This window comes from Wasmannia auropunctata, unplaced genomic scaffold (genome assembly GCF_000956235.1).
Source record: "Wasmannia auropunctata unplaced genomic scaffold, wasmannia.A_1.0 LD336095.1, whole genome shotgun sequence".
Classification (NCBI taxonomy): Eukaryota; Metazoa; Arthropoda; class Insecta; order Hymenoptera; family Formicidae; genus Wasmannia; species Wasmannia auropunctata.
The window spans coordinates 1,791,055-1,804,114 of NW_012026795.1; the positions used below are offsets into that span (position 1 = coordinate 1,791,055).

Consider the following 13,060-nt stretch of genomic DNA (forward strand, 5'->3'; position numbering starts at 1 on the left):
TATATAGCTGTTTCGAAGCTGTTGCTCATAGACTACGACGAGATTTTTGAACGCCCTATATTTTGATGATCGAGATATAAATCTCGAAAGAGATGATTTATCTTATATAAATATATATAAGGATATACTCCTAAATTGAAAGTAGAAATCTATGTGAAGGAGTCATTCGAGGAATAACGGTCTCCTATTTCTCCAGCAATATAATATACGTTACAATAAAACTCGTATTGATGGCTAAGTGTGATTGCAAAGGTATGTTCGACTAATCGATACGCGAGTGAAAGTGCACGCGCACTATCGTCGGTGATAAATATACGAAAAACGAGAGCTTTCGAGACATCGAGAGCCCCGCTAAACGATTTAACGATCAACAGCCGGAGAAGTGTGCGTGTGATCCGTGAGAGGAAAAAAGAAATGGAGAGTATCTCGCTGTATAGATCGCCGTTACGCGAAAGTCGCCCGGCGAAAACGTTGCGCGACGTCGTTTGGTCGTCCGTGATCGAAGTAGAGTCGATCTTTGACTACTTTCCTTCCGTCGTCAAAACGAAACAAACGTAGGACAGTCAGCAGTGGCGCCGAGAGTATAATAAAGTATCAACGGAAAGTATACTTACAAAAAAAGTAAAGATGTATAAACACGCGTGTAGATATGTAATATATGCAGCGTACATCATCATATATCATGTCATTAATAGAATGATTCCGTTATATTAAATAATAAAATATGTCGCTCGCTAATTAAGAGCAACTTGTAAGCCAAGCTAAAAAAAATTTTATAAATGAAAATTTACAATAAATATATGAGCTCCTTAACAAGTAACTTGAAAGTTTTCGACTTTGCGTAACGTAATAAAAAAAAATTTCCATCCGTCGGAAAGTAACTTACTTTTTAACTTTGCGAGAAATTAACGTCTTAAAAAGTGAGAAAATTTCCACGTCATATTTCGTTATACTTTAAACATCTACACGTCTCGTGAGCTTATATTCCAAGCTAAATGTATACTGTGTATATATTACATATCGCGTAAACAGTAACAATTCCAACGAATCAACCGAAAAGAAAGGAAGAGGTGTGTTTGGCTGGTGTGCAGGCAGGCATGCTAAGAATTACGTTACCTAGGGTGAGCTTCTCGCCGGAATCGGGCGGCAGGGTGAAGCCCAGTAGGGCCATGCTCGATATCAGCACGCAGGGCACGATCAAGTTGAAAAAGTAGTAGAGGGTCCTCCTGCGTATCTGTATCGTGAACGTGACGTCAACGTACGGCTCCGGGCAGCATTGATACATTATCGTGTTCTTCTTCCCCGGCATACCTGGAAAAAGTGCCAGCACCGATGTACACGCCGACATATCTGTCCGAGGGACTAAACACGACATGGATATTTCAACACGGCGGAGTAATCGCTCGCGCCCTTCGATTGCATTCCTCGATTACATTCGGTCCCTCAATTTTTTTCCCCCTCCATCCTTGCTCGCTATATTATTCTGACCCTATTATTTTTTGTAAGATAACGTACCTCTGCTGAGAACATAATAAAGCACCTGCCTATCCGCTTATTATAATCGCTATCTCTATATCTCTTTATTATTACTACCCTTTGTCCTCTTCTTTATTTTTTGCTACTGCACTACGTCTGCGTATCGTGCGTCTTGAGGGGACTAAAATCTCCCAAGACATAAAGTTTATCTATCATCCATCCATCTGTTTTATCGCGAGGCTACGTGAACTCGTGAGAGAGCTGTAAATGCCGTCGAGTCATGGGCGGCACCCTTTGCGCCGAAAGATTCGTGCCTTGCGAGTCACGTCGACCTTCCTCCGTAGCGATTTCTCTACGGTTGCGGTCTTGCTTTAAACTACCCTAGGATTACGGCACGTCTCATAAGGAACAATAAGATCTCGCGCGGAGTCGCGAATTTCCGCGCTCTCTCTCGTTCCAGTCCGTTTGCGACGAGTTAAGGGGTTAGCCCATCCCTGCGGTTTTAAAATGATACCTTAAATTTGAGATTTTTTTGTTGGTAAATGGATAATTTTATTTAAAATCTGCTTAGAGGACATTAAGAAACAAAAAAAAATATTTTTTTTATTTTTCTTATGCCCAAAATGGCGGCGCACTGACCTACACTTGCAGAATCCCTTTTTTTCTATCAGTGTACAGGCACACGGTTTAACCTTGAACATAACACAAAGAATTTTCATTAATTACATATTAAAGACTAGAGAAGTACGTAGGGATTTTTCAAAATATTGATTTTTCTCAAAATGGCAGCTATTTTACGAAAGACTTGTATTGACAAAAATATGAACTTTTCGTAAAAATAGCTGCCATTTCGAGAAAAATCAATATTTTAAAAAACCTCTACGACTTCTATAGTCTTTAATATGTAGATAATGAAAATTCTTTGTGTTTTGTTCAAGAGCAAACCGTGTGCCTGGAATCCTGTACACCGATTTGAAAAAATAGAAAAAAGGAATTTTGCAAGTAGGCCATTGCGCCGCCATTTTGTGCATAAAAAAATATTATTTTAGTTTCTTATATATGTACAACAATGTCCCCTAAACAGCTTTTAAATAAAGTTATCTGTTTACCCACAAAAAATCCCAAAATCTTAGGTATCATTTTAAGGCTTCAGAGATGGGCTAACCCTTTAAACTATACCGGCAAACGAATAGCGACGACATATGCGCGTCGCGATAAATGCGGAACTTGCCGTTTCCCGCGGAACTTTAAATACGACGCACCTGCTGGCGCGTTCTCTCGACGAAGATGGTGGAAGTTTCTACCGAGGGCCAAAGGCGACTCTTGACCGTAGCCGTTTTCGATATTTTTCGAGGACGGAGGATTTCTTAATAGCTTCCGATCGGACGGGCTCTCGAATCGATCTCGAACATCGCGATATCGGGCACTCACTTGTTGCTGGCTCGCTGCTAGCTCGTTCCTGGCAGGGAACACTTTTTCTTTGTATTTCGGACTACGTGGACCATGCTCGATGCATCCGCCTCGAGATAATTAACGTGTCTCCGCAAACACGGCTTTAGGGGGCGAACACACTCTTAATCGCGCGCGTCACATCGATGTGCCGATAAGTGTGTCGACCACTAACACGCGAGAGCATCGAATGTACCGTTTTGTCGGTCGGAGCAGGTCGAAGGCATCGAGGCTGGTGTTCACGCGTTTTATTTTTCGGTATCGCAATAGAGCACACTTTATCTCTGCCAGCTCTTAAACAGTTAATATTGATTAGCTTCAATTCAAGATTTTTTTTTACCTCTTTCACTTTGCATCGAGAAAAATTGTTTTGTTGATTTTATTAACTTTCATTAAATTCATAAATAAAATTATTAACGAAAACAATACATATTAATATACAAATTCTTCCAACTTATACAGCATAATATTGCTCTTATATTTTCCTTTTTTTATGTCTTTCTTGCAGTTTCGTTCCAGGAGAATACAATTTTTTTCGAGAGAGAGAGATTTCTCTTTTACGCGGATATCTGCAGGATTTTTTTTCAAGATACTAGACCGAGACTATCATAGGCTCCATCTCTCTTTGCAGTTTCAGCGTGTCGACAGACCCGAATCCACTTCGAGAAAACCGCCGTACATGAAAATAGCACTTTCCGATACGCGAGCTCGAGGAATGTAGTCGTAAAAGGACACGGGCCAATAAGTGAGGGGAAAAAGAAGGAAGACAAGGAGGGAAGGATACAAGGAAGAGGTACGTGCTATGCTAACGTCGCGAAGGGGGAGGCCACCATAAAGTCGTACGCCACTGCGGCATCGCCGAGACATATGGAGGCTTCATAAAATCTTTCGATTTCTATTTAGTCGTGACATCGATCGCGACTTCGCGCGAAACGAGACGCTCCGGGATCCTGCAGCATCCACGATGAGCATGACGAAAAGCCGGAGGGAGGAGAAGAGAGAAGAGGAGGGCGGGGGGGAGGGGGGAGTTGCGGTTTCTTAACGGCTTCCATCAGCATTCCTTCACACACCAATGACGCTGTTTCGTATCACTAGCGAAATTTGCGTTCCAGAATCCAGTCGAGAAGCTGGAACGAATCAGGATGGCAGAGATTTTCTTCCGCGATACACCCTCTTCTTTTATGAAAGCCGGTGCTTGCTACAGAAGATGGCTCTACAAAGGACAGCGGGATGAAGTATACAAATTGAATTAAAAAGGATTTTCCGCTGTATAAACACGTAGCGGTATGAAAAGACAAGAAAAAAAGAGGGAGTCATTCAATTTTTCAAATAATTATGTTGATGGAGTTGAGATGAGTAAATACATTGATATTCGTGAATATTCAATAAACCAGCTGCACGACGAGACAGCCAGAGTTCAAATTGCGTATTCGTATCATCATCGCTCAACACGATGTTTCAACGTGGCGCAAAACCAGCCGGAAGCGGAGAGAGGCTTGTCGTATTAGTTGTGAGTATTAGTCTCCAAATGGAGGATCGCTTTTAGGAAGTAACGATTCGTGGACTCGTGCCTGCGTTGTTGTTAACCGCAACTGTGTTGAATTAATAGATACCTCGATTGCGTATGCAGCGTAATACGAAACGCGGATGAAAGATTATATTTAGCTGTTAAAGATGTGGCCGCGTTAATTACTGTTCAAAAATAGAATCGTTGAATTCCATAATAGCTCCTTGCAATATATTATTGCATTCTATTCGCTAATTCCATTCCCATGTTCTGTACTTTCATAACGTACACGCTGTACAAACAGATTCGCAAATTGCGACGGATTAACGGTAGGTGCATTACCTACCATTGTGTATGCGCACCGAGAACATACGAGAATGTAGCCTGGACGTGAAACGGCAAGAGAGAGAATTTAAATTGTGTCAAACTGACTTTTTTCTTCTCTTCCATACCAATTAATCATTTTTTTTCCCAAAATAATAACAATAATGACTTTATTGAAACGTTAGTAAAATCAATTATTGTGCAACAAAGCGAAAATGTAGAGAATTACACCTCAAGAAATGAAGTATCTGCAATGTTTACAAACTTAGACCTTTCAATATCATTAAATCAATAAAATAATAATAGTAATAATAATTTTATATGTGTGATTTAATATCAATTTTAGTAGATATAAATTAAATAACAATTAAATAGTGCTTTTCGCTTCACCATCGGTTTCATTTCTCAACCGTCAAGCATAACGCATCGAATTTTAATTAAAAATTTCATTTATTTCGATAGAGCGATTTTTAATAAGAGACAAAGTGTCATAAAAAATCGTTGGTATCTTAAGCGTTGCTTAAATCGCCAAACTTGAAATATGAATTTAGAACCTCAAAACAAACAAAATTTTTTTTTAAAAGTTTGTTTTCAAACGCTTTGTTTAAGAGATATTGACTTCTTAAGTTATAGAACTATAGGAATGAATAATGTCGAGATAATCTAGGTTAGGTTTAGCTTCTTTATTTTTTTACAATAATCAAAATGTAATTATTAAATGAATTTTTCGAAATGATAACTTCCTGCCTGGAAACATTATCTATTGATGAGAGAACGAGTTGTTATTGACTGACATTGTGCGTCTGTAATTTTTTCGGACGCTTGCATTATCCTCTGTTTTAATGATTAAAAGTTATTAATACGCATTTCGTACAAGTTTTACTTCAGAACATCCCATACAAAAATTTCGACATTATTCATTCCTATAATAACGTTCTGTAATTCAAGAAATCAATATCTCTCAAACAAAGCGTTTGTGAGGAAACTTTTAAAGGGAAATTTTGTTTGTTTTGAGATCCTAAATTCATATTTTGAGTTTGGCGGTTTAACCTTGTATATCAGTTTTAAACAATAAGTTAGGTAATAATCAAAATTCTCAAAAATTTATATTTATTCTTGTGCATGTAAACCTTATAACTGGCCCAGCGTTTTACTTCCGTGTTATCATCGTAGAACCCATTCATTGTCGCGCATCGAGTCGATTCGAGATTTTTGTTTTTAACCTTCTAAGACACGTTCCTTTACGCACACAAATACACATACAGATACGCCAATACAGAGGCAGAGTCTGATTGGCCTGACAAGTCGTAAACTTGCTCAGTGAAACTCACCGATGAGGTACCATTCCCCGTTCATGATGAAATCGGATAAGTCACCACCCTCCTCTGAGTTGAGTACCAGATCGAGCTACCAAGGTCAAAGTTTGATTAAGACGGGCACGTATCTACACGATGGGGACATTCCGTTAGGTAACTCGAAACCGAACGTGCGCATGCAGCTACAAGATTCCGCTCGCGTCTATGTCTACTTCTACTACTACGTCTACGAGATGGGTGCATCCGCAAACCGACGTTACGTGATAAGGCGTGCAAACCGGGAGAATCCGCTCGGCCGTGGGACGGTGCGAAGAAGAAGAAGAAGAAGACGATGACGGTGATTTCTCTCTCGTGAAGCAGCGCACCGTGCGCGCCTGGAAAGACGCGTTCGTGCGGCCGACAGGCGGAAAACTGGCTCTTTATATCGTCGCTGAAAATTGCTTTCCGCGTGGTCAAGAAGTCTTCGTCTCCGATGGAGTGCTCGCTACTTGCGCGGCCCCCATCGCGAATGCGTAGCAATCACGTCGCCGCTCTACGCGAAACTTTAGGTCCGTTTTCTATTCCTGCATTGAACTGCACTAGAGCTTTTTTCTTTTTGCCAAATATCAAACATATATACCTATTTCACTTTCAGTATAAAGAGTATACACTAGTTCAGATATAAAAAAACCTGATCTCTTTGACTCGTGTTACGCATCGTTGCAAATATTTGATAAAACGACATATATCAATATCATTTTTGTGAAACTAGGAGGAAACTAATTGCCTTTATCTTTCGAAGAGTTTTAGATTGTTATATATTTTGTAATACAGGATTTTTCAAGATTCAAAAAATCTTTCGCGACAATTCGATGAGTTTCCAACAGGTTTAAGGTATTATAGGCGAGATGTTAATCTGAGAGCTTTGCGAAAGATTATAAAGTCAATAGCCTCCCATTTCTATTCATATATTTTCGTATGATAAAATATTAGTTTTGAGAACAACTTGAGTCGCGTAGATTTTGCGCTAAATTACTCCGCACAGATATTTTAATTGAAGTCCGATAAGAGTTGACCAAAAGATTTCACGGCCTGCTACTTCTCTACGCGGATATCGCGCTGCAATCATATCAAAGTAATTAAACGAAAATCTTGAACAAAAGACTTCTGTCGCTGCCATCTCTGGCTTCTATCTTACACGGAGGATTGGGGAACTTGAAATAAAGTGACGATGGCGGAGATACCTTGGAAAAGATTTTCTAGTTTCTTTTTTTAAGTCCCGTGTCGCTCGCCCGGTATCTGTTGCTCTTTGATCTGAAGCCAAATAGGATATGGTTGGTTCCCGTGGGTTATCGAAAGCTTCGAAAGAGCCCTTTTCTGATGGATAGAATTACCCGGGGCGATTCAATATATTTAATCATTTACAGAAGCGCGTTATCGCGGGAGATCTATGTAAGTCACATAAATCGAATGGAATAATTTTATGCTCGTAAGTATACTTTGATATTTTCATGATATGAAGTCTCGCAAACGGCTTTTCCTTTTCGTACTTTGCGATACCGGGCAAACGTTATTGAGGGCGGGATGTTATTATTCGTAAACGACGTTACTTTCCAATTTTCCTGGGGCACAATGAGGGTAAAACGAATTCGATAAGACTTCAATAGTCCTCGATGCACTTCGTACATTTTCGAGAGGAGCGGTACACCTCCCTTTTCTGGATATATGCAAGGATCCGCATCGGGAAAAATTGCAAGGGGGTTCCCTGATGTAGCAATCACATTTGCCGTTCGACCGTCGATTACGTCGCGTTTACTTTTTCGTTCCCGAGAAAGATTTCGTATCCGATCCGTCGTCGACTTGTCCAATCAAATTTATTCGTTCACTCTCTCGCCATCGTCCTCTCTCTCGCTTTCCCGTCCCAAATTGATTCTTACCACGATCATCCTCCGTAATAATTTCGACGAGCGAGCGCCACGCTGTGCCGCCGCCGGCCAGTTTATACGGCAGACGCTTGTATCGTGAAATTCGTAGCGAAAATTACGACGGATACACCGGGGCTCGTAAAGTTAGCCCCTCATAATTCATCGCGACACGTATATTTTGCCTCGCAGCTTAAGTTCGACCCTTATTCACGGAGAGCGGCTACACGTGGTTTACTACGGCAACGCGATGCATCCGCGGAAATGGACGTCTCGAGATGTGAATGCACCGGCTGCGGCGCGCGCGCGCGCGCTCGCTCGGCTCGGCGCCGCAGCTCCTTAACTAATTAAATTCAATCTTCATATATAACGCCTCTTATCCGACAGGCTTAATCAGGCCGATGACGTTAAGAAGCGGCCCCCGCAGGGGGTCGGGCTTCTTGCAACGTGCAATCGCCTCGTCTAATAATCATAGCCCCGGGGTGATTATACATTCGGGAAACGAGCCGCTTTTCGCTATCGACCGCTTACAGAGCCCACCTGTAAAATCTGGAATCGTAACCGGATATAATTGCGACCAGTTCTCGATTTTCCACGTATACGCGCGGGGACGAGTGCACCCTTACAGACGCCGCTTGTTTCCACCGATTTGAACAAACACACATTGATTATTCCCGCTATAAATGCGTATTACCGAAATACGAACCCGGTCGAAATTATATATCGGTTTCAATTCGTGACTGCAAACGGATGCATGCACATGCAAACATTAATCTGTAATCAGTTAGAAATGACGTTAGTTTCACGTCATCTCGATTGCAACGTAAACGATAATTAAATGAGCGCTCCGGTATATCTTTAGAGGTGGTATACGGATTGCGGTACCTCGGGATCTCTGACCGAGAGAGACCATGTTCTTTATTCGGGAAACTCTCCGAAATACCGAACACTGCACAGTGTCGCGGTCGTCAGCTCGGAGAGCTTTCAACTTTCGGGCACGAGTTACTCGCGCGCGTTTCCGAAGAATGTGACTTTACAAAACGAGATCATCGCGAGAAAGTGTGACGGCAATGGAGCGCATGATGCAGAGGAAGGAACGTCACGGTCGAAGCACAGGTCGCGCTCTCCTCGTGTCTCGCGATATACAATCGGGATGCTATACGTCACGTTTAAAAGCCGATTCAAACGATGAGCGGCACGATTGACCATGCTCCTTATTTTATAACGAAAATTCACACATTCAGGCGTTTACACATGTATACACGTAAAGACACGTGCACGAACGCGCATGTTTCTTCTGTGGATTCAGGGATCGGAACCGCGAGCTGTAACGGCGTTCGGTAAAGCTCGATTCTCGATGCGTCGGACGTGAGGAGCGCCGAGATCTTTGCTCGCGCGATCGGCCGCGACGTATAATGCATATATATATCACATGGTAATCGTTTTCGTATACAACGTACGGCACCGAAATCCGATCTCGCCAAAATTACTCCGGTTTCAATCCCTGTTTTGTAGTTTACTGACGCGCGAACACGTACACACGGAGACACGTGACACGAAGGGAGGACAAGGGGGAGGGTAGAGGAGAGGGGCGGAGGGGAGAGAAAATCTGCGTGTGAGCGGTGGATCACCTATGCGCCGTCAAGAAAGCATGCAAGGCTGTACGCCGCGGCCACGACACGAAACGGCCATTAATTTCTGTACATATATATACACACACACACATGACATGCGACACACACGCTGTACAGACATATCAATCAATACAATTGATGTTGATTCGTTGAGTGACGGAGGGCGAAATGGATCGAACAAAGTTCGGGTGTACGACATACAGACGACATAAGTCTTCAAGTTTGGTACAAATACAGATATATATATATAATTTATATGTCATATGGAGGGAGAGCAGTTGATATGAGTCGAGGGGGGTGGGGGCGGGGGACGGGGGACGGGGAGAGACAACGTTCGTATGCGGCAGAGTATAGTAGAAATGCGCTCGGACTGCATTTCGATTGGAGAAGGGCAGTGCAACCTGCAGCGACGACGATGCAGCGGCGCGTAATCGCGAGAGGTGGGAAAACCGGGTTTCGGCACCTATTTCCCCATAGGGTCACCGCGATGGATCGCTGCGCGCTCGTAAATCTCGCCGCGAAACACGTTGCGTGCGTGCGAAAACGTGTATCGGGTGTTCCTCGCGTTACGCCACCGTTATGTCGAGAATTTCGCTGTTCGGCTCGATTGGATCGGGTGTTTAATAGCCGAATTTTAATTGATTCCCGTCCCGACCTTTAACGAGACCTACAAATGCGTTTCGAAAAATTCATTTCGAAGCTTCTGAAAAATCACCGTTGACCGAGAGCAGGTATTCGCGCGGCGGATTTTCTCACGACGACCGGGGGTAGAAAAAAGAAGGAGGAAAAGGACTCTCGTTGCATACGATTGAATTGTTCCGGTCGATAAAGCTCCTCGACGAGGTCGCGATTTAACGAGCGAGACTTCCGAATGTTTTTCGACATTTCGAATTCGGGGGAGGGGGTAGGGGGGGGGAGGGGAAAAGAGACCAAAGTGCACTCGCACGGGAACGCGCAAACGAGCTCGGTATTGATCAACGAATCTCGGCCGATCGTTCCGCTCGTAAAATACCGAATTCGCGATACCGTATTCCACGGGGCGCGCGCATATATGCACGCGCATACGTGCGTACGCAGTTTGTGCTTTCCGCAGTCGGGAGAGTCGTTCCTGCGTGATATTGAACGAGGTAAGGGCCAACCAACATACGGCTCGTCGCGTCGTTCGATTCCTCGTGCAGGGCGGCGTGATCGATAGGCGCGCGGCACCGCTGAAATATGCAACAAAAAAGGCCTCCTTCCCCTTATTTCACGGCGCGAGAATTTTCAACCGCGTCGAACCGAGTCGGAGAACGAAGATGAAACGCGTTACTTCCCGATGTTAAATTCATAAATCGCGACGTTCGCCGATACTTTGCGCCGATACGTTATCGCGATTCTCTTTTTCGGAGCGCGACGCGCGAGAGGTGATACCATGAAATATTTCGCGTGCGTAAAATAGCGCGCGATGCATCGTAAAGTTTACAATGTTATACGCGTGCGTTCCGCTGACGGGGGCACGTTTTTTTCCACGCGTGAGGTCGAGTTAAAATTGAAGAAAAAAAAAAGAAAGAAAGAAAGGGAGGACAAGAAACTCCACCGCCGCCGCCGTACGCTGCACTGCGAAAGAAGGGCGGTAATGGCACCGCCCCGACGTTGCGATGTATTTTTATTATGGGTGTGGAGAGAGTTGGGGGGGGGGGATTATTTACGATTCTTTACGATCTACAATTCTCGTCCGACACGCAAATGTGGAAGGGAAGAAATCGCCCGCCTCGGCGCGTCTTGTTGTCTCGGTTCTTCAACGAGCCGTCCCTCGTCGATCGCGAGGGCGCGCCTTGTCTGCGTCTCGGTCCTGCGCTCGCGTGGCAATCGATCTGCCAGATAACGAGCGCGTGACCCGCATGATTTCGCGCGATTCTACGACCAATCGATTGTCGGAACGAAAGACACCGATACCTCAAGCCGAGGCAGCGCGAGCGTGCCGCGCGCGGGCGATTTCCTCGAGCAACTGGGATGTCCGACTTCTCGTCGAGTAACACTTAAGGGCTAATAAAAAGAACGCGGCTTAATGTATTCATCGAGAGAGGTCGGTACATCTCTTTTCTCTTTTCTTTGCTTTTTCTTTTCGGCACGTGGTCTTACATGAGTGCCCCAGCTCGCACGCACCGCACGTTTCACGTAGCAGATTTTCATTACAGCTTGATCTGTAATTCGTGATCGAGTGCGCCGAGGGGCACGCAAGTAAGAGCGCATCCGAACAAAGCGCGTTCGCTTCGCGCCTATGAATCGCATATGATTCTCTATGTCTATCTTAAATCAAGAACTTGTCTCTCGGCGGTAAGTGCCGTCACTGATTTCACGAAATTTCGTCGTTATCGTTGTTCTGTTGTGTTAACTATATATGTATCTCTCGTTGTGTCGCTGCAAGTGGAACTTGACACATAAAATGGAGCGTATTGCATCTCTTTATTTCGAGATCACTGTTACATTCGCATCTCATCATTTTCGGTGTAAATACATTTTATTATACAATATATATTTACGTTGTATGCCTAATGTATTACAGATACATACTGATATTTATTTGGCCTATACTACGCGACCCACAAAAAAAATTGAATCTGCCTCGCGTAAAGTTATACGTTTTAACGCAAATTGAAAATACGTACACGATCGATTTTTGGCGTAGTTCTCTGCCAATGATAGACAAATCGAAAATGTTTGTGCCGATTTGGCGCCGATCAATACCTGCAGCTGCTCAAAATAAATGTCCGCAGCTCGTATCCCGTTGATTTACTAACCCCGGGGTTTCAATTCGAGGCGATCGGGAGAAACGTATTTCGCTGCAGTCAAATGGGCCGATTGCGGCCGTCCGTCTTGTTTCGACGAGGAATAAATTCCGACAGCAGGGAATCTCGCGGCGGAGTCGTGAGGCCGCTCGAGGATGCGATACTGACGGATCGACGACCGTAAGGGTACGCGACAGGGACGAAGGAGAGCTCGCGGGTGAAACGCGAGACGTGGCGCGGCGGGGGAGAGGAAAGGAATCGAGCAGCTGCTTCAGGGAGAAGTGTCGTTGCACACCGCGGCGCGGCAGGAACACACGTGCAACAGGTGAAAGGCAGGTATCGAGCACCTCGTTTATTTCCCAACGTCTAGTCTCCGCCCGAGCGGAGAAAAATTTTATTGTCGTCCTACCCCGCAAAACTGTGCGTCGCGCGTCATGACTCGATTAGAAATTTTTAAAAATGGCACTCCACCCGCGCCGGGTGCCATATACGCACAATGGAATTTTTCGGCTTTTGCGTGCTCGTATCTCGATTTTTCGTTTCGTTTTTCCGGCCTCGTCGGCCGGACTTTTGGCGTCGGATATTCCCCGGGTGTTACGTTCAATTATGCCTATATGCGCGAACAGGAAGATTTTATCGTTATCACCAACGCGCGGAGAACACGCCGATCTCGTGGCAAACTTTC

General features: G+C 44.2%; 1 protein-coding gene across 4 annotated transcripts in view; it reads right to left on the reverse strand.

The window, feature by feature from the left end:
• Window positions 1-13,060, reverse strand: part of LOC105462690 (neuronal acetylcholine receptor subunit alpha-7) — a 213,285-nt gene that overhangs the window by 78,061 nt on the left and 122,164 nt on the right. For all 4 annotated transcript variants that reach the window (XM_011709490.1, XM_011709489.1, XM_011709488.1 and 1 more), the window contains exons 6-7: window positions 6,088-6,163; window positions 1,117-1,311 (exon numbers count right to left, since the gene is read on the reverse strand). In XM_011709490.1, coding sequence (XP_011707792.1) covers window positions 1,117-1,311; window positions 6,088-6,163 — 271 coding nt within the window. The remainder of the gene's footprint in view (window positions 1-1,116; window positions 1,312-6,087; window positions 6,164-13,060) is intronic.